This window comes from Pogona vitticeps, chromosome 4 (assembly GCF_051106095.1).
Source record: "Pogona vitticeps strain Pit_001003342236 chromosome 4, PviZW2.1, whole genome shotgun sequence".
Lineage (NCBI taxonomy): Eukaryota > Metazoa > Chordata > Lepidosauria > Squamata > Agamidae > Pogona > Pogona vitticeps.
The window spans coordinates 29,956,305-29,983,362 of NC_135786.1; the positions used below are offsets into that span (position 1 = coordinate 29,956,305).

General features: G+C 38.4%; 1 protein-coding gene across 39 annotated transcripts in view; it reads left to right on the forward strand.

Annotated features, from left to right (window-relative positions):
• PTPRT (protein tyrosine phosphatase receptor type T) overlaps positions 1-27,058 on the forward strand; it is a 716,634-nt gene that overhangs the window by 556,292 nt on the left and 133,284 nt on the right. For 12 of the 39 annotated variants that reach the window (XM_078393145.1, XM_078393157.1, XM_078393154.1 and 9 more), the window contains 3 exons: positions 7,293-7,428; positions 8,592-8,612; positions 26,373-26,402. In XM_078393145.1, the coding sequence (XP_078249271.1) occupies positions 7,293-7,428; positions 8,592-8,612; positions 26,373-26,402 (187 nt within the window). The remainder of the gene's footprint in view (positions 1-7,292; positions 7,429-8,591; positions 8,613-26,372; positions 26,403-27,058) is intronic. The other 27 variants (XM_078393147.1, XM_078393158.1, XM_078393168.1 and 24 more) reach the window with 4 other exon arrangements.

A 27,058-nucleotide genomic window follows, 5' to 3' on the forward strand; every position in this document is an offset into this window, starting at 1 on the left:
CTGTTTTCTGAATTAAATGAGCAGTAGGACTCTACAGTATAAGGATGAGGGGCCTTCCTGGGGCACCAAATACCATTCTGCCAACTGCCAATATCTGCTTGTCCAAATCCATGGAGATGAAACGTATGCCTCTGCTGTTGATTGGTTGTGAAACAAAGGCAGTACTGTAATGTGTCAAAGTAATATGGCATGCCAAATTACTTTTGTAAAATTAGAATGTTTCTTTATGAGAACACAAAACCCTGAATCAAATCGCTAATCCCATCTAGAAGGAGCCATTTGAATAATCAATGACGGGTTAACACTTGTCAAATCCCATTGATTGAATGGGTCTATTGAAATGATTAGCACTTGGATCTTATTGCAGAGTATTATATTGCAGTCAAATAAACAAAATATTATTTCAAATTCCCATGATATATAAATCTGTGAAATTGCTCTTGCTGGTACAATAGACAGTAGCACCTTCCTGACAGACTACAAAAGAGCTATTCTAAGAAGGCATAGCTGGTTCAGATGAGAGACCTTGCTCTATCCTTTTGACAGATGAACAGTATGGATTTCAAGAGCATGGACTCCAGCTAAGGTGAAGAAATTGGAAGACTGGAGACAACAGAGTAGAAACTAAAGATTGGAAAGCCTCCTAATCAAAAGCCTAGGATCTCTGCTAACAGGAACTTGCCTCTAAAATTGGCATGAAGGAAGACCTCTTTCAGAATACTGTATTGGGTAGGGATGAAATAAAGCCTAGTCCTGATTACAACATATTCTCTCTCAAGAAAGAAGGTAGGAAGGAACATTGAGTAAAAGAAAGATCCAAACTCAGTTTAAAACTAAATTATTAATGCTTAACTTCTTGTATCTCAACTCTCCATGACCTGTGCATACTAAGAAGATTAAATATTGCTGTCCCATTGTTGCCAATAGTAATGAGATCTTATTTTTTTAAAAAAATCCTGGGTTTCTTCTATTTTTTTTTCTTAAAGTTTTGTACTTTGTTCCTTAAATTTTTGTACTTTTCTTCCTTGTCTACATCTTCCAAATATACACAGGCTTTCTCCCCTGCTTAAAAGATATTAGCTGTCTTGCTCATGTTTCTTATTTTATATCTGATCTTGATTATTTTTCTTTTCTTCTCTCATTGTCAATTCTATCGCTGAAGACATCAATATATATGTTGATTATAATATTAATATTTTCTTTCAAGCAGTCCCTCTCACATCTTACATCTTTGGGTTTAAGAGTGAATTCCTTGCTCTCTTTGTTTGGCTGGCAATAAAAGCCCTCGGTTGCCTTGGACTCATGTTTTACAGTTTTACTCTTTCACATCATTAACACCTTATTTTCTTTTTTCTTTATTTGCTTTCTTTCCCTATTTCTCATATTTCTTCATTCGTTGTTTCTCAGATTTAGGCTGGCATCCTGTTGATTAGCATAGCAAGTAGCAACTGAAATAGATCTATAAACTTAGAGTTGACCCACCAAGCCCCCCCTTGATTCAATGGGCCTACCCTAGCTTCAGCTTGCTACACTAAGCAACGAGCTTTCAGCCAGTTTCATAGTGCTTACTCAACTGATTTTCTACAATTTTTCTTCCTATATATTTACATTCTTGTTCCTTATGGCTTCACTAGTCACAGTCTACTCTTAGATTTCTTCTAAATACATTCACCACTATCCCACAATGCATTTCAGTATCCAGCACCTGTGAAGGTGAGACTTTTTTCCTCAGCCTTCCATTGCAGTTCTCTGTGCTGCTAAGATTCTGGACCAGAAGGCTTTCTGGCTTTCCAGACCTTGCTTTTAAGATCCATAAGAAGGAGGAAATGACCTGTTTCCAATAATACACCATCCAGTAATACACATAGGATCCAATAATACACCTTTGGAATTTGACCATGGTGCTATCATCTTCACTTGACCACTTCGCTCCTCCCTCCACTTGGACTTGCCACCAGTCCTCTCCATTGCCTTGACTCTTCTTCCTGTTGTTATCTGTATACAACAGAGCACTTGAGTTTTAAATGCTCTATCCCTGATTTTAGTGAATTTCATTTTACACAACAGTCATATTTAACTAGTTGGTTCTCTATTTAAACAAGTCTTATTTCCTTTCCTTTCATGTTCCTCCTTATCTTGCAATCTTTTTTTTCTAACTTCAGGATTTTTATTTTTTCCCACTCTCTCTTGCTTATATTGGTCCTCTCTGAGCTTCTTCTCTGGCTTCTACAATAGCCACCCCTTTCAGATTCCTGCTCTGAAATAGGAGTTCTATTTCACCCATAGCAACTGGTTCTAATTCCCCCTCTCTCTTCTCTTCTACTAGAACTGACACGTATTCTTCTGTTCCTATTCCTTTTTCTCTTTTCTAGTCTCTTTCTACTCCATTTGTTCTTCACCAGCTTTCAATTAATTTCTTTTTCTACTTTATTTCCTACAGCTTTTAAATTACCTATCATGAAAAGAACATTTCTAGAAATGCAGGAAATGTTGCTGTTGTTTTTTTATTTGAACTCTGCATGTTACTTCAGCATAACCTGAAATAAAATGAAGGTTGATGGATGGGAACACGTTATGAGGCAACAGCTTTTGTAATTCAGTTTTGAAATGAACAATATTAAAATATAAGTGACTTCCATGGCTCAAATCCAAATATGCTAAACCCTTTCTTGAATAATTATGCAAAAAAGAAGTGGTGTTAGGAAAAATGAAGTAATGCAATTCATTGCATAAAAATGTTCGTTTGCTGTTTTGCTCGAAGATTAGTCATAAGATCAAGAGATGCTGCAGTTCCTAATGAAGCAAATTAGGAAATGTACACATAAGGCATGTAGGCATGTTTTTTAGATGAGACATTGTGCAAAGACCAGTTGTTCATCAAAAAGTGCATGACTGAAAACAATGAATAGGGTTTTTTACTAATAGCTGAATGGTTATGCTGAATCAGGGGCATAGGTCTGTACAGCCCAAGCCCCACCACAGAATATGAAATCCTTAGTATTCTTTATGTCCTATTTAGCACCTCTGTTTCTGACAGTGGAGGTAAAAAGCATCAATGCTTTTGTATTCTTCCCTCCATGTATGGTATCCCATCCTTTGCATTTGAAATATACACATAGTACAGCATCCTCTGTTATAAGACTAATCTTTATTGACTAAATTGAATAGCAATTGCATGTGATGCAGATATGACCCAAGGTGATTTACATCATTCAAATACAATATGTAAACTAAAAACAATAAGTATTAAAATACTGAAAAGAATCAAACAAATGCAGTGGTGCCTCGACTTATGAATTTAATTGGTCCCAGAAGATGATCATAACTCAAAATGGTCATAAGTCGAAGCACCATTTCTTATTGAAATGCATTGAAATGCAATCAATCCATTCTGGCCAAAGGAAAAAAAAATCACCAAACAAAAAATAAATCACTGCAAGACTCATTGGAAGCGTGATTAATCCCTTCCGGCTGAAGGAGGGGGGAGAAAAGCAATCAAGCGTGCAAGACCCATTGGAAATGCATAGAAAACAAAGGGAGCACATCAGAAATGCACAGAAAATAAAGGGAGCATGTTGGAAATGAACAGAAAACAAAGCAAAAAGCAAGGGAAGCATGCAAGACCCATCAGAAATGGGGGGAAAAACCCCAAAAGCAACCGAACCCCCCAAGACCCAAGGGAACCCACCAAGGAAATGGGGGGAAAACCAAAAAGCTACCAAATCCCCCAAGACTCATCGGAAATGGGGGGGCAAAAACAAACAACCCCCCAAGACCCATTGGAAATGGGAAAAATCACTTCAAAAAGCAACCAAACCCCCAAGACCCATCAGAAATGGGGGGAACCAACCAAAAAACAAACCCCCAAAGACCCATCACAGCACAGAAACAGCGCAGAAACATAACCCCCCCAGCCCAAAACCAAGCTGCAAAAACACCCGGAATAGTTTTTTAAAAGCAGAAAGTAGCACCTTACCTTACCAGGCAGCCTCCTCCAATTGCACACTTGCTAACTGCTGGGGTGAGAGAGCTACAAAGTAGCAGCTTTGAATTTCTCGCCTTTTTCCTCTACCTTTTTCTGTTTGTAACTGGAAGCTCTGGCCGCAAGTTGGAGCAAAAGTTTGCTGCCAGAACTGGCCGTTACTCGAAATGGTCGTAAGTAGGGATGTTCGTAAGCCGAGGCACAATTACAGTCAACCCTCGATTTGCAAACTTAATCTGTTCCGGAAGGACGTTCGTACGTCGAAAAGTTAGTAAGCTGAAGTACCATTTCCCATTGAAATGCATGGGAACGGAATTAATCTGTTCCAGCATTTCAAAAAAATACCAAAATAAAAATAAAAAGAGCAAGCCCCACGCTGGGACTGAAAAAAAACACACAAAAAAAACAGAGAAACATAACCCCTCCAGTCCAAACCCACCCTCCAAAACCCACACAGAAAAGTTTTTTTTAAAGGACTTACCAGTCCGAAGCCTGCTGGTGCTCTGCTGCCTACATGCAGCCAGGGGTGAATGGCCAGGTGCCCAGCCAGCTCTAGCCTCCCGGCGCTCCTCTGCCTCCATCGCGGCCAGGGGTGAGCGGTCAGGTGCCCGGCCAGCTCTAGCCTCCCAGCTTTGGGTGAGCGCTGCCTCCAATCATGGCGGTGGGGGACCCCAGGGAGGTCTCCAATGGCGGAGCTCCCAGGGCTTCTCTGCCACCGTTGGAGACCTTGCTGGGTGTCCCCGCCGCTGCGATCGGTGCCTTTGGAGGTTTCAAAGGGCTTTCCCCCCGACATCAGAGGAAGCCCTTTGAGAGCTCTGAAGGTTAAAAGGCAGGACAAAAGGGTGGGCAATTCGAATTCCTGCCCTTTCTCCCTGCCTTTTAGCCTTTGGAACTCTCAAAGGGCTTTCCCCCCGACATCAGATGAAGCCCTTTGAGAGCTCTGAAGGCGCCGATCGCTCCAATGGCATCGACTTGTGAACGGAGCCTCGTTCGTAGGTCGAGGCTCTGTTTGCAAGTCAACGCTAATTTTTTCCAACGGAGCGGTTCATAAGTTGAAATCTTCGTAACTAGGGCCGTTCGTAAGTTGAGGGTTGACTGTATACCTTTTTTGCCACTTGAATGTGCATTGTTTCAGATTATCTGAATTAGTGCTTTGGCCCTCAGTGTGAAATAATAATAATCATAATCATAATCATATGCCATCAAGTTAATTCTGACTTATGGCAACCCTTTTGAGGGTTTTCTTGGCAGAGAATCTTCAAAAGTAATTCTCCATTCCCTTCTTCTGGGGGCATCCTGAGACAGTGCAGCTTGCCCAAGGGAAAACATGCTAGCTCTTTTGGGGTGCATAATAACTGAATCTGAACTGTATTTAACATTTATTTTTGTCCTTACAGTTGCCTACCCAGCCCCAGATCCTTTATAGTTTATTATTTACACAAAGCAATCAATCTCACGCTTCTCTCAAAAAGAAGAATTTTAATTTAATTCTCTTGCTAAGGGGTCTTTACTGTATTATGTATAGTAGGGCACCTCGAGAACTGGATATAATTTTGTAGATACCCTTGAAATTCCTTGATCAAAATATAATCATAGTTTCAGAACAATTTGACAAACTGTGACATCCAGGTTATTTTTATTGAACATGTCTGGTGTTTAAAAATCAGTATTATTTTGAAACACCTGTACAGTATTTCTTTATCTTTTTGACTTCTGGTTGATGTTCTTCTGTTTTTATCCTATACTTTCTGGAGGACTTATTTAACAGTATGCAGGGAAAAAAATGAGTAGTGAAAAGCCATCAGACGTACAATTTTACCATGTTTTTGAGATAAAGTACACAATCCATCCTTGTAAGAGTTATAGAGCCAAAACTGCCACATAGATACAATCTCTTATTTACTTTATATGCCCAGCATCTTTTCACACACACTCAAAGTGGCATGCAGTACAGAATATTGCTTACTGTAAATATGATTCTTCTGCTTTAGATAAATAATCAAAAACTCTGCATTTTCTTCAAAAGGTGCTCTGTATATCCCTATAGCCCATCTTCTTTTTGTCACTTTGCCACTTGATTTTATTTAAATGTCTCCAGAGAGTAAGATTCCTGTCATGCCCATTTCATCTGTCTCATGGTTTACTGGGAATCATTCTAAACACCACGAGAAACTCCACTGTTGCTACAAATACACTTCTGTACAATTTCAGTAGGTGGAGGAAGGTTTACTCAAATGCTTACCACCCCTGTTATATATTATAACAGTAATAGATATAAGATCATATCAGAATCTTAGGTGAATGGACTTCTGTGAGCCATTTGGGAAGATGGGTAGAATTGTTGAAATTGTAGGCAGGCAGGCAGAACTGAGTTTTCTCTTTATGTTAGTTACTGAGACCTGGCTAGCTAAGCTGAAAGACTTAGTAATCAGAAATGGAGGAATGTGAAGTTGGGTTAGCTATTGGTTTCTAGTATGTAAGCTGATTTCCTCCCAGTTTCCAAAAATCAGGACTTGTCAATTAAAATGGTATTCTATAATGGATAGTGGTGATGATGGAGTGACAAAGTTATTGAAGCCTCTGAGACTTGAGATAGGATGCTCTGTCTATTGAATTTAACAATAGTATAGAAACTGGTTGAGCGAAACAATGGACCCATCCAATTGTTAGCAAATTGTATGTATCTATCATATGTAGAGTATGTTAGGAGCGTTTTGAGTTTCATTGCTCCCTTACAATTGGGGAGAGAATATCCATAATGTTTCTCCACACAAGTCAGAACTCTGGGAAATCAGTGCCCTGCTCATGTGGAGAATTCCCACAGATAGCAGAGGCTCTTATCTTCAGACTCAGAGCTTTTCATGTATAGGAGAGCAATATACCATTTCTTTTCATCTCTCACTCAAATTCCATAAGTTTAATACCTACATTTTCAGTTTTTAGAAAAATTCAAGAATTAAAGGTAGTGACAGTAAATTAGCATAAGTAAGACTGAGAACCTCAAAATAACACTTAGAGATGCTAAACGACTAGGTTCCAAACAATTAGGTAAACAAAACAAAAATTAAACTTTGCAGCATTTCTGAGACTGTCTAAAATGTAAAAAAGATGTTCACTGTTGGATACCATGTAAGAAGAAAATCCTTACATCATACTTGTGGGTGGGTTTGTACTTTCTGTTATGGACATATGCCGTATTGGTCTATTGAAATATGACCCCTCTGTTTAAACTACTAATGAATCCTGATTTGCCTGGACTATTTCAACAATACGTTTTTCACCGTTTCCTTCTTTTCTGTAACCCTTTAAGGAGCTTCTACACAAAATTCCAATGCAGTGGAGCCAGAAAAGCAGGTTGACAACACAGTGAAAATGGCTGGAGTTATTGCGGGGCTTCTTATGTTTGTAATTATCCTTTTGGGGGCAATGCTTACAATCAAGAGAAGGTAAGTCTTTAAGATCTCTAGTTGGCTTTGAATTGTTCAGTTTCCTTTCATTTGTTGAATTTGGACTATACAGTAGCATATTTTCTGCTCATTTGCGGGAACAGATGGTACAGTACTTCAGGGTTATGGGGGGGGGGTTCAGTGAAATTTTGGATATTTATATGATATCATAGCTTCTCTTTGTACCCTCACTAATACATGGAATCTCCTCCATGGGTCTGTCCAATGTGACTAGGCTATGCCTGTGTGTGTGTACTACAGAGATGGACAAAATGTAGACCTCCTGGTGTTGTTGAATTGCAGCTACTTTCCTCCCTGCCTAGCATAGCCAATGCTGACAGTATATGGATGGCTGCACTTTGCCCACCCCTGGTGTTTTGCAAGTAGTGGGTGTGATGAATCATGTGGGTATTTACCTCACCATTGGTTCCTTTGCACCTGGCTTGGTAAGTGTGCAAAGGGTATTGAATATTTTGGATAATGGGAGTACACAGTCACTTTTTTAAAAAAGGAGGGCCTGGGTTCTAGACCCAATTCTGTCACTGGTTATATCTGTGCTACAGATTCCTACTAGTTACACAGTTATTCTTTCTTCCTAGGGAATTTTGGGAATTGTGGTTCTCTGAGTTTTGAAGGGAAGAACAGTGATCTCTAGGGGAATTAGAAACACTTTATTAAACCACAGTTCACAAGATTCTTTGGTGGAAGTCAGACTGTTAATATTTTATTCTAAGAATAAACCAATATTCTTAGAACTTACATGCCTATAGTTTCAATCAGCCACTTTGTACTACCTGAGCAAGTCATTTCACTTAGATATAAACTGGAAAGCAGTGCCTCATGGAGGTGCTGAGGAAAGTAATTAATTATCAAGCACTTCCACTCCCTCAGATGATCAACTATATGTAGACACAAGCAGTATTATTGAAGTTGAATTTTTGTTGTTTTCACACTGGAATAGCAAAATACAAGGACATTTTCTGCAAGAGTTTATTTGCTGACTGTACTTGTGCATGTATATGTATAAATATGTATATATGTATTCGGATAAGGGCAAAATATACATTTTGTAGTTGTATGACATTTCCCCTCTGATATCAATATTACAACCTATGAAATGTGTGGGATGCTACCAAAAACTGCCTTTCTATTCTTTTTTGAAGGAGCGGTGCAGTAGATCCAAGGTGATTATTAATGTTCTAAGTGTGGCTTGACTATGCATGCTCACCGACAGCCGTTCCCTCTGGAATCATCCATTCAGATGGATAAAGTTATTAAAAACGTACCTTGGGAAGGGTTGTCTGAGGATTTCTTTCAGCTCATATATGACCACCACTTTATGAAGTTATTGCTGGCATGACTTGGAAAGAAAGTTTTGAAGCAGTCCATCATTTTTTTTCCCCATCTGTGTATGCTTTCTGCGTGAACCACTGGCTCTCTCACATTTTAAACCAGCATGGCATGTTAGCTGAGTTTCCTTGCAATCATTTTATAACCACCTCACCTACATAATTGTGATTTGGTGATTCAGTTAAACTGGCAGTGTCTGACACCAAGGGGGCATTTTTACATTTGTTCTATAAGAGGTCATTTTTTGTTTGTTTATTATTATGCTCATATTTCAAAGCATAATTTCAAAGAAAGCCCACTGTCCGCCAAATTTTGGCCAGGCTTCAACTGTGTCCATAGCCACCTGCTAGTAGGCCAGTTTTCCATCTTAAATTACATTAATTGTAGCAGTACAGTTTCTTGTCAAAAATAAAATAAAATTCAAATCTATATGTGCTTTAATTGTAGATTATCTAGCATGAAACCTGTTTTGAGGTAAATGTTGTAACCTTGAGAAGATCACTTTTACATCTGGTTCTAGATTAAATATTTGCATATTTTATACTCACTGGTGAGAATGAATCATTTTATAATGTCACCTCTCCAGAATGTGATTATAATATATTCTGTGTATTTTGTTTTACAATTAGGGAATTCTCATTACATCTTGATCAAACACACTTCTTTCCATGTTCCGTGTTCTCTGATTTCAAGGGATTTTTCATTCACATCTGCTTGATTCAGTAGCATACACAAAATAAATCTTAGTGCACTGAAAATGACCTCAACTCTCTTTGCATCAGTAACGGTCAGAGGGAGATCCTTAGGCACGCTTCAGCAAAAATACTACCTTCTCCACAAAGATTAGGGTATTCTTTTTTTTATCCTGCATACATTTTTTGTAACTGTGCAGAACTTTCAAAGAAAGGGATCAAAACTTTTATACTGTTTAATATAGTTTTATTTTAAAATTTAGATGGGAGGGGAGAAAGAGAATATTGTAAAGAAAAAATTAAATATGTATTCTCAAAGGCTTTCACGGGCGGGATCTGATGGTTGTTGTGGGTTTTTTTCGGCTCTTTGGCCGTGTTCTGAAGGTTGTTCTTCCTGACGTTTCATCAGTCTCGGTGGACGGCATCTTCAGAGGACTGGAGTAGGAACTCTGTCCATGCTTTGTTGCTGTTTGTTGGATAGTTGAATATTTATAGCTGTGGGAACAGCTATTGTTGATCTCTTGAAAAGAACAATAGCTGTTCCCACAGCTATGAATACTCAACTGTCCAACAAACAGCAACAGAACATGGACAGAGCTCCTACTCCAGTCCTCTGAAGATGCCAGCCACCGAGACTGGTGAAACGTCAGGAAGAACAACCTTCAGAACACGGCCAAAGAGCCCCAAAAACCCACAACAACCAAAAAATTAAATAGTTCTACTAAAGTTTCAGTTACTTAGTACTGTTCTATATTCCATTCTTTATTAATTCCAGTTGAACACCATGAAATCAACAAGTTGAAAAACCATACAGGAGTCTTATGTACAGGAACTGTTTTGCGTGGAATTGTATTTCACTTTTATGTACTTGTCAAGTTACCACCATTTTTGAAATCTGATGTCTCCCTGTGCTCTTGTTTACTGTCTCATTATTGTAATCATTCTCATTCATATGAAGAACGATACTCTTTGGGGTAGAATAGTGCAGCAGAATCCTTTTGTATACTGAATTCGCCAGATGTGCATAGATTGTAAAGACCTAGGAGATATTTTTCTAACACTTTTATTTTATATTTTTATACTACTAAATATCATGTAATAACAGTATAATGTTAGTTATTTTAATATACATCATAAATATATTAATGAAAACACCCTTCTAAAAAAATTGAAATGGTTTTAATGGGATTCCAAAATATTACAGACCATGCTCAATGTGAATTATACTCCTTGCTTATTTATTTTTAAATGCAATATCCCCTTTCCAATTAGTACTGGTGGGGACAATGAATGATTCTGAAGTTAAGAATTATGGCTACTTAGTGTGGCTGGATGCAGGTGGTAAGAGGAAAAGGAAAAATGATGAAAGTGACAAAAATGGGCACAAAATGAACCACAAACCAAAAATAACCAAATGAACCCGGCTGATTCGTAGTTCATTCCATGACCCAATTCGGAAATTGTTCAGTTTTGCCAAAGCAAAATGAAACACTGAATTTTTCTCCCCTTGATAGCAAACTAGGATCACCCAGGATTCTGCTACCCCTTTCCATACATGTTGGGCCCCTCCTTCCACAGTCAAAACCTGCATTATGCCATTGTCTGTCTGGGGAAGACAATTTTAAAACAACAAAGAGTACATTTAATGAGTAAGTAACTAATAGGTCAGTGATGATACAGATCAGTGATGATAACCTATATCCCATTTGCACAAATCCCACTATTTATTCTGAAACTACTGATTTAATTAGTGAAAATAAACACTCAATTCAACTGATTAACTGAGTTCACCACCTATCATTAGCAACAAGAAATCTATCTCCTATTTTCCAAATTTTAGCAATAATGAATTAGTTTTCAAACATAATATTCCAGGCTCTGGCCATAGATTACAAAGTATATGACTAAATTCCTAGAAGCAATTGTTTACAATATTTATACCTTTAAGGTTCTTTCCACTATTACTGGTAGACATGATGGGTGGAATTCTGCTGCTTAGGGTAGTAAGTCACAAATAGAGTAGGTCCATTGAATCTGTGAGGATTTGGTGAATCAGCTTCTCCATCAATTTCATTGATTCAATTGTGAATAACAATGCTAAACCTCACTATAACCTCACTATAACTAGTTACCAATGTTATGTGGACAGATCATGCTGCTGAAACAAATCCAAATGGATTCATTTCTCTGCAAGAGAAACTAGAATTCATTCCTTGAATTCATTCCATGTCATGAATGATGGGCTTACACTGATTTATTAATACATTTAGTCCTACCAGTAATTTAAAACCAAATTACATTTGAGAACATACACATAGTCTGATTTGGTGTGCTTGGTTTTGTCTTGCTTTGTTTTATTGTATACTGCAGTTGTTTGTGTATGTGTGTGTGTGTGATTTAGACTGAGATCATGGGATGCCATGTCGAAGGAAATGAATAGTTCACCAAGGAAAAAATTGTTAAGGAGTCACGATTTGTGTTCCAAATCATGTGACTGGGTTGCAACATGGAATGCAAGCAGTGACTCCTTAACTAATGAAATTAATACATAATATAGCAAAGAAGAGTGGGCCAGCTGCTGGTCCTTACAATTCCATATGTAAACAATAGGATTTGGTCCAGAAAGATTCTTCTTTAACACTATTTCCATAACTGGGCACTTCCATCCAGGAGTCACAAGCTCAGCACTAGGCAACGACACCCAGACAGTACAAATATCAAATAATCTCAACAACTACCTGGTGCCAAAGTTCTGCAGTCGTCCAGCATAACCACTAGATCTGTTTATCTAATATAATATCCTATAAATTATTCCCCACTTTCATTTCAGCCAAAAAATAAGAAAGAACTATATGAGCCACTTTATATGATGTTCCAAAAGTTTCATCAGTATTTATTTATTTAAAGCACTTGCAGCAGATCATACACAGTGGATATATAGGTTCAAGAGCTCAGATAAGTTGTAATCATGCTGGCTTGGGGAACTGTGGGAATAACAGTCCAAAAAAAAGTTACTTTTGAAAGTTCTGTTATTTGGACTGGAAGGTTCTCAGGCATTGCAAATAAATTGGATAACAGTGGTTTTCTAAAGAAGAATATTTACCTAATTTGAAAGAATACATTCCAGAGATGAGACAAGAAGCTATCCAAAGATATTGATGGGCTGGAACAATTTTATTGAGGAGAAAATCAATCCAAAGATATGCATAAACTGGGAGAATTTGTGCAATAAATAGCTTAATTTATTGCACAACAACTCCTTAAATAAACAACTTTTTAAACAGAGCTTAGTCTTTAAAAAAAAAAAAAAACAAGCATATGCAGCTTATCACCTTTGAATTCAGGGTTCCATACAAAGAATAATCTTTCAACCCAGATAAGAGCTAGTACAAGATTCCTTTCTCTTCGAAGGCAATGAGGCAGAAAAGTAGTAATTTAATTAGACAAACTTGAGGTACTACCATCAGGTATCAAAGTGACATCTGCTCATGGCCCAGGGCATTATGGCTGATCTGTAATAGACACAAATCATTTAATTTTCCTGAATGTAGCAATTTGCTAACAAAATAGGAAAATGATGGCAGTGTGGAACTGTGTATCTGAAATTGTTTCAGACTGACAAAGACACACTGCAGGAGTAAACATGACTTACATTAGGTATGGGCGAATAGTCAAAGATTTCATCTGATTGACATAACCATACACACAAACTGATATACTCCTTAGAAGCTTAATTGTCTTAGGAAATTAAAGTGATCGATGAATATTAGCACCCCAGATCCATTTGACAACATTCAAGTTCTGTAGGTAAGGAAGTTTGTCAATATGCTACAGTTGAATATTGTGCAGCCTTGGCACTCAATGAGTAAAGAGGTTTGCCAGCATTTTGTATGGAGTGTTATTAAAATATGATGGTGTCAAGACTGAAGAGTAGGATAAACTTTCTGTGTGTCTCTTTGCTTCTGTCTCTGTGTCATGCACCCCACTGCAGAAACTAGTGAAACCATTTGGAAAACCATGAGAGCTGGAGATATAGTGTTGTACTCTGTGTGTGTTTAGTCGTTTAGTCGTGTCCGACTCTTCGTGACCCCATGGACCAGAGCACGCCAGGCCCTCCTGTCTTCTACTGCCTCCCGGAGTTGTGTCAGGTTCATGTTGGTTGCTTCGCAGACACTGTCCAGCCATCTTATCCTCGGTCGTCCCCTTCTCCTCTTGCCATCACACTTTCCTAACATCAAGGTTTTTTCCAAGGAGTCTTCTCTTCTCATGAGATGGCCAAAGTACTGGAGCCTCAGCTTCAGGATCTGTCCTTCCAGTGAGCACTCAGGGTTGATTTCCTTTAGAACTGATAGGTTTGTTCTCCTTGCAGTCCAGGGGATTCTCAAGAGCCTCCTCCAGCACCACAATTCAAAGGCATCAATTCTTCGGCGGTCTGCTTTCTTTATGGTCCAGCTCTCACTTCCATACATCACGACAGGAAAAACCATAGCTTTGACTATTCGGACTTTTGTTGGCAAGGTGATGTCTCTGCTTTTCAAGATGCTGTCAAGATTTGTCATTGCTTTCCTCCCAAGAAGAAGGCGTCTTTTAATTTCAGGGCTGCTGTCTCCATCTGCAGTGATCATGGAGCCCAGGAAGATAAAATTTGACACTGCCTCCATATCTTCCCCTTCTATTTCCCAGGAGGTGATGGGACCAGTGGCCATGATCTTAGTTTTTTTGATGTTGAGTTTCAGACCGTTTTTTGCACTTTCCTCTTTCACTCTCATTACAAGGTTCTTTAATTCCTCCTCACTTTCTGCCATCAGAGTGGTATCATCTGCATATCGGAGGTTGTTGATATTTCTTCCGGCAATCTTAATTCCGGCTTCGGTTTCTTCGGTACTCTAGCTGGGTACTTCTTCAGAAAGCATGAGACATTAATAGAGAATGAGAATAAAAGAAAGGGGAGAACTCTCTTTTTCCTCTTGCTTTTCTTTTATCCTACTTGTCTACTTTAATAATCAGTCATCTTGCTATTCAAGCTGAATTTTGATTATATTTAAATAAGGTAAACAGTGGGTAAGGAATAATATTGGCATTTTAAATTCTGGCATTCTGCTTACATTGTGAAGAGTAGGTATGTGAAGAATACTTGAAGAAAAAAAATTGTTCTCAGGGCTTTTTTCAGGTTTCAGCATGCTGGGACATCTCATGAAGACTTCCCATATACCAGCATGTTTTCTTAGCTTCCTGTTCGGAGGAGACACTGCTCTTTCCTCTTTTTCTCTCTCCTTCACCTCCTTTTTCCTCCTGTTCATTTGCTGATGGAGGTGACACATTCTCTGCAGCTCAGTGCCCTTTCTAGGGAGTCAGGTGCAGGAAATATGCCATTTTGTGAGGAATTCTAATAATTGTGAGCAAAACTGGCATTTCTTCTGAGAAAAGAAAATGAACAGGAAACAAGCAGGAAAGCTGCAGGATTTCACACAGAAATAAACAAAAAAAACATTTTAAAAAATCACACAATGAGGAGAAAATAATTGTTTTTCCCCACTCAGTTTTTCACTGAGAAGAATATGTTGTGAACTTCACTTCTCTAGTGAATAGTCCATCTAGTGACTATGGATGCTTTGATTCACATACAAAACTTGTGGAGATGATGACCCATGAATGACTATGCTAATGAATATATCATTAATCTATTTAAGTCAATAAATTGATCTGAAGAGCCTTTATGGATAGGGAGGCTTTCTGTATGCAATGCATGAATACAGGACAGCAGGACATTGAAGGATTTTTGTAAATAAATTGTTTATTTAATATAATATGAAGCTGACTTACTTTGTTATCTCAACTGCACCCCCTTCAAATGCTCACTGTATGCACCATGTTGCACAGTACATTTGCACATTTATCTTGATTTCATGGATTTTTCAACCTTGCTAATTTCCCGCCCTAGTTCTTGCCCTATTCATAGACTTCCTAAGCCATTATACATTAAAAATACATCATTTTTCAGCATAAATATACAGGCTCATGAACAATGTTATGAGTTAAGAGCTAATATTCTTAACCCTAGATATCCTCGATTGCTTTTTTTTTTTTTTTTTTTTTTGCATAATGGCTGATTTTTCTGGTCACATTCTGATTAACAAATATGAAGAGACCAAGTAGATAAGATGAGGCAGAATTTCTGCTCATGACTAAAGGAAAAGGACGTGTCATGTCTGTCTTATTTAAAGTCCTTTTGTTTCAGAAATAAGCAGGCTACTTCCCCATCTTTCCTCGGAAATTCTTTTGAAGAACATTTTTTTAAGAGCGCCTCTCATGATTTCTTCAAACATGTTATTTCCAGGTGAAGGTGAGCCAGGGTAGATAAGAGGTTGACTTCACCTTGCACATGGATTCCTTTTCTCCACTTGTTCCCTTCCAATTTCATGAGCTGATAAGCACAAATGAAGATCAGAAAAAGTTACCCATATTGCCTCATTTATTGTCAAAATCTATGTCGGGCTTGATATGAAATCACTAAGGCCCCAGAATAATTTAAGTCTCTCTGGACAGCCCTGTGTTTGAAAGCAGACCTAAAATTGACAAACTGTGAACAACTCTACCATATTCCTTTTGCATGTCTTGTAGTGAAGCCCATATCCCTGAGGAATTATGCTTGCTAGGCAGTGAATTGTAAGTTTCAGGGAAAGTTTAATAGGTTATAAAAAGAAAAAATAAGCAGAAACAGAAGAGATTGAGACAGTGATTGTGCAATAGCTACTAATTCAGATGCATTAAATACACTTATACCTTATGCACATGGGGAGAAGAAATATGTGCTGTGAAATTGGAGGTAAGAGGGACTTAAAAGGATTTTGAAAGGAATGGTGATTGAAGTTCATGTAGTTATATTAGCAGTTTGGAAATAAAGAAAACCTCCCAGATTAGTTATGAGGCTGTCCTTGGCAATGAGGTTGACTTATAGTTTATCACTTCTAGTTTTTTTATCTGGTGATTTTTAGACTCATTTATGTATTGCACATCTGTCCAGAATTATTAGATTTTCCAAGGGCAGGGCTTGTTTAGAAGGGTTGTGGGTAAGAAGATGCATGGAATAATAAATAAAATATGAAAATACCCGCTATCTGAAATTGAACTATACATGATATTTTTCTTTATGAATGTTTGAGGAAATAGCATAATGTGGAAATATCAAGCAGAGGAAAAATTAGGAAGAGGTCAGTTTTCTCTCAGCTACAGGAGCAGGTTGAGAACATGGTAAGTCATAAACACTATAATTCTGTACATAGTTACTTGGAAATCAGCACCTCAGGAGCTCACCTTGCATTTAGAAGCAGAATTCACTTTTGTCATGGGAGATGTTTGTTTCTCCTACAATACTTTCCCCTTCCCTACAGTGTTTTGTGATTGGTCATCAAGATTGTGCTCAATTTGTAAATTTTGTTGCTCCAGCACAACGTTTTGAGGGAATCCTGTCTCTGGAGGATGAAATGCCATCAGCTTCTAAATGTGAGCTAATCATCCCATCTAGTTTGACCTGCGTCCTCATGGAAGTGTTCATAGGATTTCAGCCTTTATTTGTTTTAGAGCCTGATTACACGAGCAACCCCCCCCCAATTCTATTGATTCTTTTTATACCACCATTTTACTAAGTTGCAGTCACATGGTATATATACAGCAGTAACATTCCCGTTTGTTTTAACATTACCAATTCATTTCACTGAGCCTCGTGGCGCAGTGGTTAAAACGCTGTACTGCAGCTAAAACTGTGCTCACGACCTGGGGTTCAAATCCCAGGTAGCCAGCTCAAGGTTGACTCAGCCTTCCATCCTTCCGAGGTCGGTAAAATGAGTACCCAGCTTGCTGGGGGGGGGGCAATGTGTAGCCTGAATAATTAAATTGTAAACCGCCCGGAGAGTGCTTGTAGCGCTATGGGGCGGTATATAAGTCCAACAAATAAATAAATAAATAAATTTCTTCCACTATTATAGTAAGTTATACTGCTCTTAATTTTGTATCAATTTGTATTGTCTACTGTTTCTTGGAGAAATCAGCTGCCCCTTGTCCTTTTAAAAAAAATAACAACTGATGCATCGACAGGGTATAAGAGAGGTCCGAGCCCTCTCTCCTTCCTTTTTCCCTTTCCCTCCTTTACTCACTTTAACCAGCCCCTTTGCAAGGGTTAAAAAGAAAGAGAGGAGAAACAGGAAATGCCTCTGCTCAAGCCCTGTTTCAAAGAGATGAGGGGAAGAATCTCTTCTTCAAGCTGTCTCCTGCTATTTTTGCCAGCAGATGTTACTTGGCTATCTGAGGGACTGCCAGCCTCGCTCCTAGACAATTTGTCAACATACCTTTAAAAGAGAAGGGAAACGGGGGGGGGGGGGACACATTGGCCATGAAATGGCCACAGCACCCAGAAACCCGACCCCTTTGCAAAGGAAATTAATTGACAGCAATGTTCACACATACTGAAGTGGTAAGGAATAAAGCAATTAATCATTAGTACAAAATAAAGCATCCCTCCTAGTGAGGGGGAAATAAACTGGAAATAAACAATTGACCATGAAAATAAGCTAATCATGGCTGTGCATCATGTGACTGGCAATTTATGAAACAATCTAACTGGGGTATAACTGGGATTCATTTGGCTCGTGTGCTCAGGCTGTCAGTCTAAAAAGCTTTAAAGCTGAGGTGATACTTATCACAGCTGTTTATTTTCATTTGCTGTTGTGGGAATTGGGGCATTTTCCACTAGTACATCATAGTATTCAGCCTCAAGAAGCAATCCTCATATAACACTTCAGAATATATTAGCATTACTGATCAGCAAGAACTGATGTGTGGTGAATATTTTTCACACAGAGACAGCAGAAATGGCAGAAGAGAAAGGCCTTATGTATAACTAAGAATTATATAAAGAAAACTCAGCAGTTAAATCCTGCGCTTCCCAGGCCACAGATGCCTGTTTTTTCCCACCTGGTGTAATCCCAAAATGTCAGAGGAAAACAAATATTTATTAAAAAGAGAGTATTTGCTTAATTTAATTTCTTAACACTCTCATGCATCGGCCTAATTCTGAATTACTGTTTTGAGACTCTTTAACAGAGCTGCAAAGTGAGAAATCATGCCACAAGTATGTTAATATAGTTGGGAATACTTTTCTTGATTATTATCAGAAGCAGAAACTGTAAAATATATTAATGCCTTGTCTGAGAAAAGGAATAACGTATTTTTATCTGTTATGTAGAGCACGTTTGTGTTATGTTTATGTCAGCATATAGAAAATTATAGCTGTACTTCCCCACCCCCAAAGCAAGAAGGAACTACTCAAGTAAAGAAATTTAGCTTTAATTTCCTCAATAATAATGAATTTGTCCATTTATAAGATTAACCTGCCCAAAATATAGAAGGACACTGTCTCTTTCAGCAGTAGCTGAAAGTGAAAATAAAATTTGTGAGTAAATCATTGTGTTACATTTTATTAGGATGAAGGAAAGTAGGTATGTTAAAAAATTGCTTAGATTTCGATTTAATTTATTAAATATTGGCAATGTATGTACTTGAACTACTGATTTTGTGTGCACAGATCATTTTCCAATCTGTGTGAACTCATGTAGGGTCATCCAGAGATGCCAGATGTATGTACTGAAAAAGCTGGAAATGAAACTACAGTGCAGTGTATAAAAACAGACCTAGAAAAAGGAATTCCTGGGTGCCCAACACTACGTATAATCCTCAAGAACAATGTAGAGAAAAATATGTGCTCTCTGTGTGTGTACACACACAGTGTAAGAGTTTAATGTGATGGCCGATCTGAGTGACATATGAGTCGGCAGCTTCACTGAAGGAACAACCTCATCAATCTTGACCCATTTTACTCAGCCCACTTTATACCATTCCACATTGCCCGTGTTCATTAGGATTATGAGGGTTCTACCAATATATCTTGCTTACTGCCTCCCCTTCAAGAAGCCCAAAAATTTAGTCCAGTTTCACAGGAATAATGGGAGACACACTAGGATATTATGCTGCTGGCCTCCACGCCCACTGCTACGTATGCTGGTGCTTGCATGTCAAAGCTAAGGAAAAAAATTAAGATTCCTAGTTGTGAGTTTGGGTTATGGCTAGAGAGTGATTCTCTCCCATCCCAGCTGTGCATATCTGATTTAAAATAGAAAAAGGAAAAATTAGCCTTGTACCAGGGATGTGTTCAAAGAGACTTCTGATATCACTTACTGCATATGGAGCTTTGCATGTGAGTATGGTAGGTGCTGGTTGCTTAAACATTACACAGTTGCCTGTTGTTACATATGGGAGACAATTGGAAGACATTCTTTGCCCATGAGGTTCTAAGATGTGTACCTTTCTCTCATTCCTAGTGGGTTGGGGAGGAATTAAATCAGTGTAGATATCCTCCTTTGGAAAATTGTCTCTGCATTCTAACTGGGCACTCACTCCTTTGCATACATTTGTTGTGTGTGTCTTGCTGCCAGTCTGCGGAACTCTACAGATTCTGAGAAAGCCCATGTGTCTTTCATTTGTTTGTTGGTTTCTCTTTTTGTAGGATACCTGTTGTAAAGTGCTAAGTGTTTCTTTTTCACAAGGTATCCGCTTGGGGTGTTCTTGCACACATATTGTGAGACCTGTATCCCTTACTGGATCTTAAGCATTCCTGATGGTGTACCATAAATATATGTCAAATCCTCTGATGTCCTGCAGCTGAACAATGGAGTAGACATTTTTATCCCCACAATGACTTAGGAAGGTCTACAATAAAAGAAATGAATGGACTTTATTGTCTGGCTAAACATTACATAAGACAGGAATATCCAAATGAAAATTCTCTACAACCCTCATATATAAAGCTATTCAAATTATATGAGTTCAGTATGCTAATTAATGATTTTTCCTATATAATTCCTTCCTAAAAGATAAAAATGGAGTGAACAAATATCATGTACTTACAGCCATGTGAAAAAGAAAGTACACCCTCTTTGAATTCTATAGTTTTATATATCAGGACAAAATAAAAATCATCCAGTCCTTAGCAGGTCTGAAAATTAGGTAAATACAACCTCAGATGAACAACAACATAAGACATAGTACAATGTGTCATGATTTATTTTACAAAAATAAACCCAAAATGGAAAAGGCATTTGTGAAAAACTAAGGACACCCTTACTGCTTCAACAGGAATTAAGAGGCTAAGTAGCAGCCAGGTGCCACTAACCAATTTCTCTTGAGTAATTGATTACCAGCAAGCGTAACCACCTCTATAAAAGCCAAAGTTTTAGCAGTTTGCTGGTCTGGAGCATTCAGGTGTGTGTTAACACAATGCCAAGGAAGAAACTCACCAGTAAAGTTTATAGAGAAACAATTGTAGCTGCCCATCAATCTGGGAAAGGTCATAAGGCCATTTCCAAACAATTTAAAGTCCACCATTCTATAGTGAAGGAGATCATTCTGAAGTAGAAAGTATTTGACAGTTGCCAACAGTTGCCTCCCAGGAGTGACTGTCCAAGCAAATTCACCCCAAGGTCAGACAGCGCAATGCTCAGTGAAACTGCATAAAGCCCAAGAGTTACATCTCAGACTCTACAGACCTCAGCTAGCATGTTAAATATTAAAGTTCATGACAGTATAATTTAAAAAAAAAGACTGAACAAGTATGGTTTGTTTGGAAGGGTTGCCAGGAAAAAGCCTCTTCTCTCTAAAATGAATATGGCAGCATGGCTTAGGTTTGCAAAGTTGCATCTAGACAAACCACAAGACTTCTGGAACAGACAAGATTAAAGTGGAGATGTTTGCCCATAATGTGCAGTACCACATTTGGCAAAAATCAAACACAGCATATCAAACATCTCATACTAACTGTCAAGCACATTGTGGAGGGGTGATGATTTGGGCTTGATTTGCAGCCACAGGACCTGGGCAACATGCAGTCATTGAGTTGACATGAATTCCTCTGTATACTGAAATATTCTAGAGTCAAATGTGAGACTGTCTGACAGCTAAAGCTTGGCCGAAATTGGGTCATGCAATAGGACAATGATCCCAAACCCTCCAGCAAATTAATAGTAGAATGGCTGAAAATGAAAAGAATCAAGATGTTGCAATGGCCCAGTGAAAATCCAGATCTTAACCCAATTGCAGTGCTGTGGCGGGATATCTTAAGAGAGCTGTACATAAACAGATGCCCACAGACCTCAATAAACTGAAGCAACTTTGTAAAGAAGAGTGGGCCAGAATTCTTCTGCAATGATTTGAGAGACTGATAAAGTCATACATAAAATGATTACTCTGAGTTATTGCTGCTAAAGGTGGTTCTACAAGCTATTGAATTATAAGATGCACTTTGTTTTTCACACATGGCTTCTGCATTTTGGCTTTATTTTTGTAAAATAAATCATGACACAATGTACTATGTCATGTGTTGTTGTTCATCCAAGGTCGTATTTACCTATTTTTCAGACCTGCTAAGGAGCAGGTGATTTTTATTTTTTCCTACATTCAATGAAGGCATACTTTTTCTTTTCCACATGACTGTAATTGCCTAGTATTTGCCTTCTGTTCCTTTTGTTAAGAAAACAAATACATATTCTTATTCTTATTCCTTCAGTAATATTATATCTTATTCATTCTGATGACATTCTGATGACATTCCTTTGGAAAGAATATGTCTTTCTCTAGGTTTCTTACTAGCACATTTATTGAAATGTCACCAGAAAAGTGTGGCATATTTATGCTCTGGTTTCAGTTAGAACACACACAGACACACGCACATGCACAAAGGTCTCAAAAGAGCAAATGACATACATTAATATTAGTTAAATATCATCTGGACTGACACCATCATTAAAAAACATGACCTCTTAGAAATCCAAACAGAAACAGCTATATCATTATCTTAAAACTTCACCCTCGTACCTAGGAAGTGTAGGTTTTCTTAGTGGAATGGGAAATCATGTGGTGATTCCCAATTTAGAAGATAATTTTATGTAATTTCTATACCATCCGGAGAACACATTTGTAATGGTTGAAAGAGAGGTGAAGGAAACTGTTCTGTCCAGAGTCATGCATGACAGGGGAGTGGTGGAATATCTTCTTTTAGTACAAATTCATCAGAATTCAGCTGTATTCTGCTTTACACCTCAGATATGACAAAATCTGTCACCATTGCTGCTTCCAATCTATAAAGCATTTATTCTGGATCAATTCAATGAACATCCAAAATTCTACTCCTTTTAATTCATCTCCGGAGTTTTGGAATTCCAGTTTGCTTGGTTTTGTTTCCAGAGTGGAACTACAGACTGTCGTTCTTCATTAGAAATTTATTTTCTTTTCTTTTCTTTTCTTTTCTTTTCTAATGAAGCTCAGTTGAAACCTTTTCCCCATGTCTGTGTTTCTGATATGAGTTAATAAAGCCTCCCTACTCCCCAAAATGCACCAAAACACCATACCTAGTTTTAATATAATCACACATGAAAATCTGTTATGATTGTTTTGCTGTGGCTTTTTGAGAATCTCTTTGTACTCTGGTGTGCAGTAACAACATAATGCACAGGAGAAGTATCTCTTTACATAGTGTACTGCATGCAAATGTCAGCAAAACACCATACAAAAGCAGATTTTAATACAATTCCAAATATGACAAAGACATCAACATAATTTCCCCAATTATGCACATGACTCTTAATAACATAGACAAGGAGCTTTGTAGGCTTCAGTTCCTTCCAAAATCAATGAATTTGCAAAATGGCACCAGTTAAACCAGAATGCAGGAACTGGAGTTGTAGTGAACATATGAAACCATAAATGCTTGACATGAAGAACTCTCACCTTTGTCTAAGCTTCTATATAGCTAGTCCTCTCTGTTTTGGAACAAGTGGTTCACTGCAGAGAAAATATTTCTGATGTTGTGATTAATGTGTTCAATTTCATCCATTTTCTTGGACAAGGAAAACTATAAAAACTTGTTTTAAGGACTTAAATGTTCAGCTGAACCTCATGCCTCACTGTATTGCTTTTGTTCTTGTGTGTCTCCTGTGACAGTATGTGATGTCACATGTATTAAGAGATGACAACTTGTACCATGATGCATTGTTTCACAGATATAGATTTGGGGACAAACTCTCAAATGTCTCAAATTTTATATCATTTCTTTAGAAGCTAACAGGTTCGGTATGATTCAGCAGGAGCCATAATCAGGTGTTAAAGCTGAAGGTGTTTAGGGTGGGAGGAAGGGAGGAAGGTGGGAGGAAGGGAGGAAGGGTTTTTTTAAATAAAGTCTATGTGTAAAACTCTGCAGGACTTCTGGCTGATGTGGGAGGGGGGTTCATATGCCCCCATCCGTACCACCCTTTGAGCCCTAAACACCTGCAGTTTTGATGCCTGAATAGGACCTATCTGTTGTTAGCTGGTAAGGAGTACCTTAGAGATGTGCTCACAAGTTCTTATTAAAGAAGAAAATTAAATATGTTATATTTATTGACTGCAGTTGCCTACGACCCCATAGATGCCAAGATGCTGGATGTGTAGCTCTGTTACACAATTGGTAATCAGCTCAGTGGGGGAATAAGCCGTGTCGCAAGCAGTGAATTGGGAGAGATGTTACCAAAGACCTATTCAAAAAGCTTGGCTTTCACCTATTTCCTGAGAGTCAGAAGGGAAGGAGCCTGGTGAACATCAACAGGCAACACGTTCCATAGTGTTGCAGCCACCAGTGAGAAAACCTGGTTCCTGGTGGTGGTTTTCTGGGCCTCTCTAAGGGTGATCAACCACAATCATGAAGCCTGGATTAATCAGGCTGCTTTTAAGGAGAGACACTCCAACAAGTAATGAGGTCCCAAACTGTGAAGGGCTTTATAAGTTAGCATTAACATTTTCAATTTGGCAAGGAAGCAAACAGGCAACCAATGCAGGCAAATAAGGATTGGAGAGATATAATTATACTTCCTTGCTCATGATACTATCCTGGCCACCGTATTTTGTACCTGTTGGAACTTCCATGTTGCCTTCAAAGGCAGCCCTATATAGAGAGCACTGCAGTAATTGATCCTAGAGATTACCAGCTCATGGACCAGTGTAATTAGGGAGTTCTTGCCCAGAAAAGCTACAGTGTAATCTGCCACAGATGAAAAATGGAGACTTGGCCACAGCAGATATTTGTTTCTTCATGGAGAGAAATGGCTCCAGAAGCATCCCCAAGTTGCAAACCTGGTTCTTTAGGGGAAGCATTACCCCATCAAGACCAGGCAGAATACTTCCTAACCAGGCAGGCTCTCCTCCCAACAACATGATCTCCGTCTTGTCTGGATTCAGTTTCAGCTCATTAGCCCTTGTCGAGTCCATAACTAAGGTCAAGCACTGCTTCAGGGTCCACACAGCTTCCACTGATGATGATGAAATGGAGAGACAGAATTGTGCATCATCCTCATATTGATGGCAAGAAATTCCAAATCTCTGGATGATTTCCTTCAGCAGCCTCATATAGATATTAAATAGCATTGGGGAGATAATTGACCCCTGTGGGACTCTACAACGCAGAACCTACAGAGACAAAACAATATCCGCAAGCAGCACTCTCTAGACACAGCCAGATAATTGACATCGCAGTAGTGAAACCAAGCAATGCATCAGTGGGGTACTCTGTGTAGTTGTTCACGATGTGTGTGCATGTGTGATCATGATGCATGGAAATCTACATGGAGGTTTAATTGTATTTCTTGCGAACAGGTGGCATTTGTGGATAAAGCAAACAGATTGAACATATGTGCCTGTGTAGAACTGTCTAGTGCCAGTGGTTGAAGCAGGCTTATAATGCTTAGTAATCCGATACTCTTTCCAAAACATTATTCTACCCTAAAATATTCATACCCATTACATTGGTGCTTGAAACACATACGTATGAGCCATGATGTGCAGACTTTATTTGTTGCTCTTTTTTCTTTTTTTCACATTCAGAAACACTTGCTTTCCTGGACTGTGTATGAAATGAAATAAGCTAGTCCTCTGTATTTAACAGGGCTGCTCCAAAATGGCCCCATTTCATTATATTCCTTTCATGCTATTTTCCCTCTCAGTGATTTTTGGCGTGGTCTTGCAATCATAGGCATACTCCATTCACTATGGTGACCATTGCTCTTTCCATTGCTGTAGCACCATTTTTTCCTCTGCATTTGTTTGACCACAAGATCTGAGAGTGAGAATAGGAAATATTACCCACACACTCCTCACAAAACCAAATATCATCATCTAGATTGTATTGGGATTGGACTACATAGTAAAGACAGTGGGAGATAATTGGGAATAAGCACAGTGCTTTTCCTGACCTCACTCTGGATTCTTACATAGAAAAAAAAAATGGATGGGGAAATTTGTGTTTCACAGTAGAAACTTACTGCTCCCACAACTGCAAACTAGCAACCAAGGAAAGCTTTTGTGAATCTTTTTGCTTCCCTGTAAAGTCCCCATCTTCAAGTTTTCTAGTGAGTGTTCGTTTCAACCCTAACATTTAGTTATTTCTTATACTCTGGTTTTTAATAGCACTACATTTTTCTTCTTTTGTGTTTAGCATTGATAGACTTAAATTGCTTTGTAGCAGTGGGTAGGCATCATTAACACTTGGTGAGGAATCCAGCACAGTGAAGTGACTTGCCCAGGACTATGCAATACATTTGTGGCAGTTATAGCTGTGGAACCCAGGAATTCCTGGTATAAAAGATTACCTATTACAGCTATTAGAGTAGTGCTCGAAATGACAGGAAATAAAAATCAAATTGGGTAGTGAGGGAAGCACTGGAATACTGTGTACATTTTAAGCTTTAAAATAATCAGAATAAAGTCTAATGATACTTTTTTCCTTCTTCCCTACTTTTGGACATTTTCTTCATCTGACTGCATATTTAGAAGAAATGCATATTCCTACTCCTATTACTTGTAAGTACCTAGCTGGACTTTTCTTGAGCATGCTCATTATAGTTACAAAGGGTTTGTTTTGTTTTGTCTTGTTTGGTTGCACACCTTTTTTCTTTTACCAGTCATGATTTCCCCCATTTATTAGTTTTCCAATAGTATTTTATAAAGCACACTGTCTATCCAATATACCCAACAATAGTGTCCTATCAATACTCCACCTCCAATTCAAAACAAAGCATAGAAGCCCAACATGATTGCCTTGTTGCGCATTTGAAACCTATTCCATCAAACCTGTTTTTACTGTACTGAGTTCTTTATCAGAAATATTGCTATAAATTAAGGGGTAATTCACAACAATCTTACTTGTCCTCCTCTTCCTTCAGGAAACAGTATTTCTGAAAGTAGACTTTTGGCATCTTAGGGTTCTTGCTGTCTTCATAGAAACTGTTTAAACGGTGCTGGGACCCCTGTTCCTTTCTTGCTAGTGTGCTGTTACTGAACCCTTTTAAAACAAGAGAGCCTTGGGGATATTTCTTGCAAATGTTTGAAACTTGTATATACAGCAGCTGCACAAAAACTGAGCTAGATGCTACATAGAGGACAATCTGTATCTAGGCCCATTTACGTTAAAAAGAAACATTCCTTGTATCTACCATGGAGGTTATTCATGTAGACTC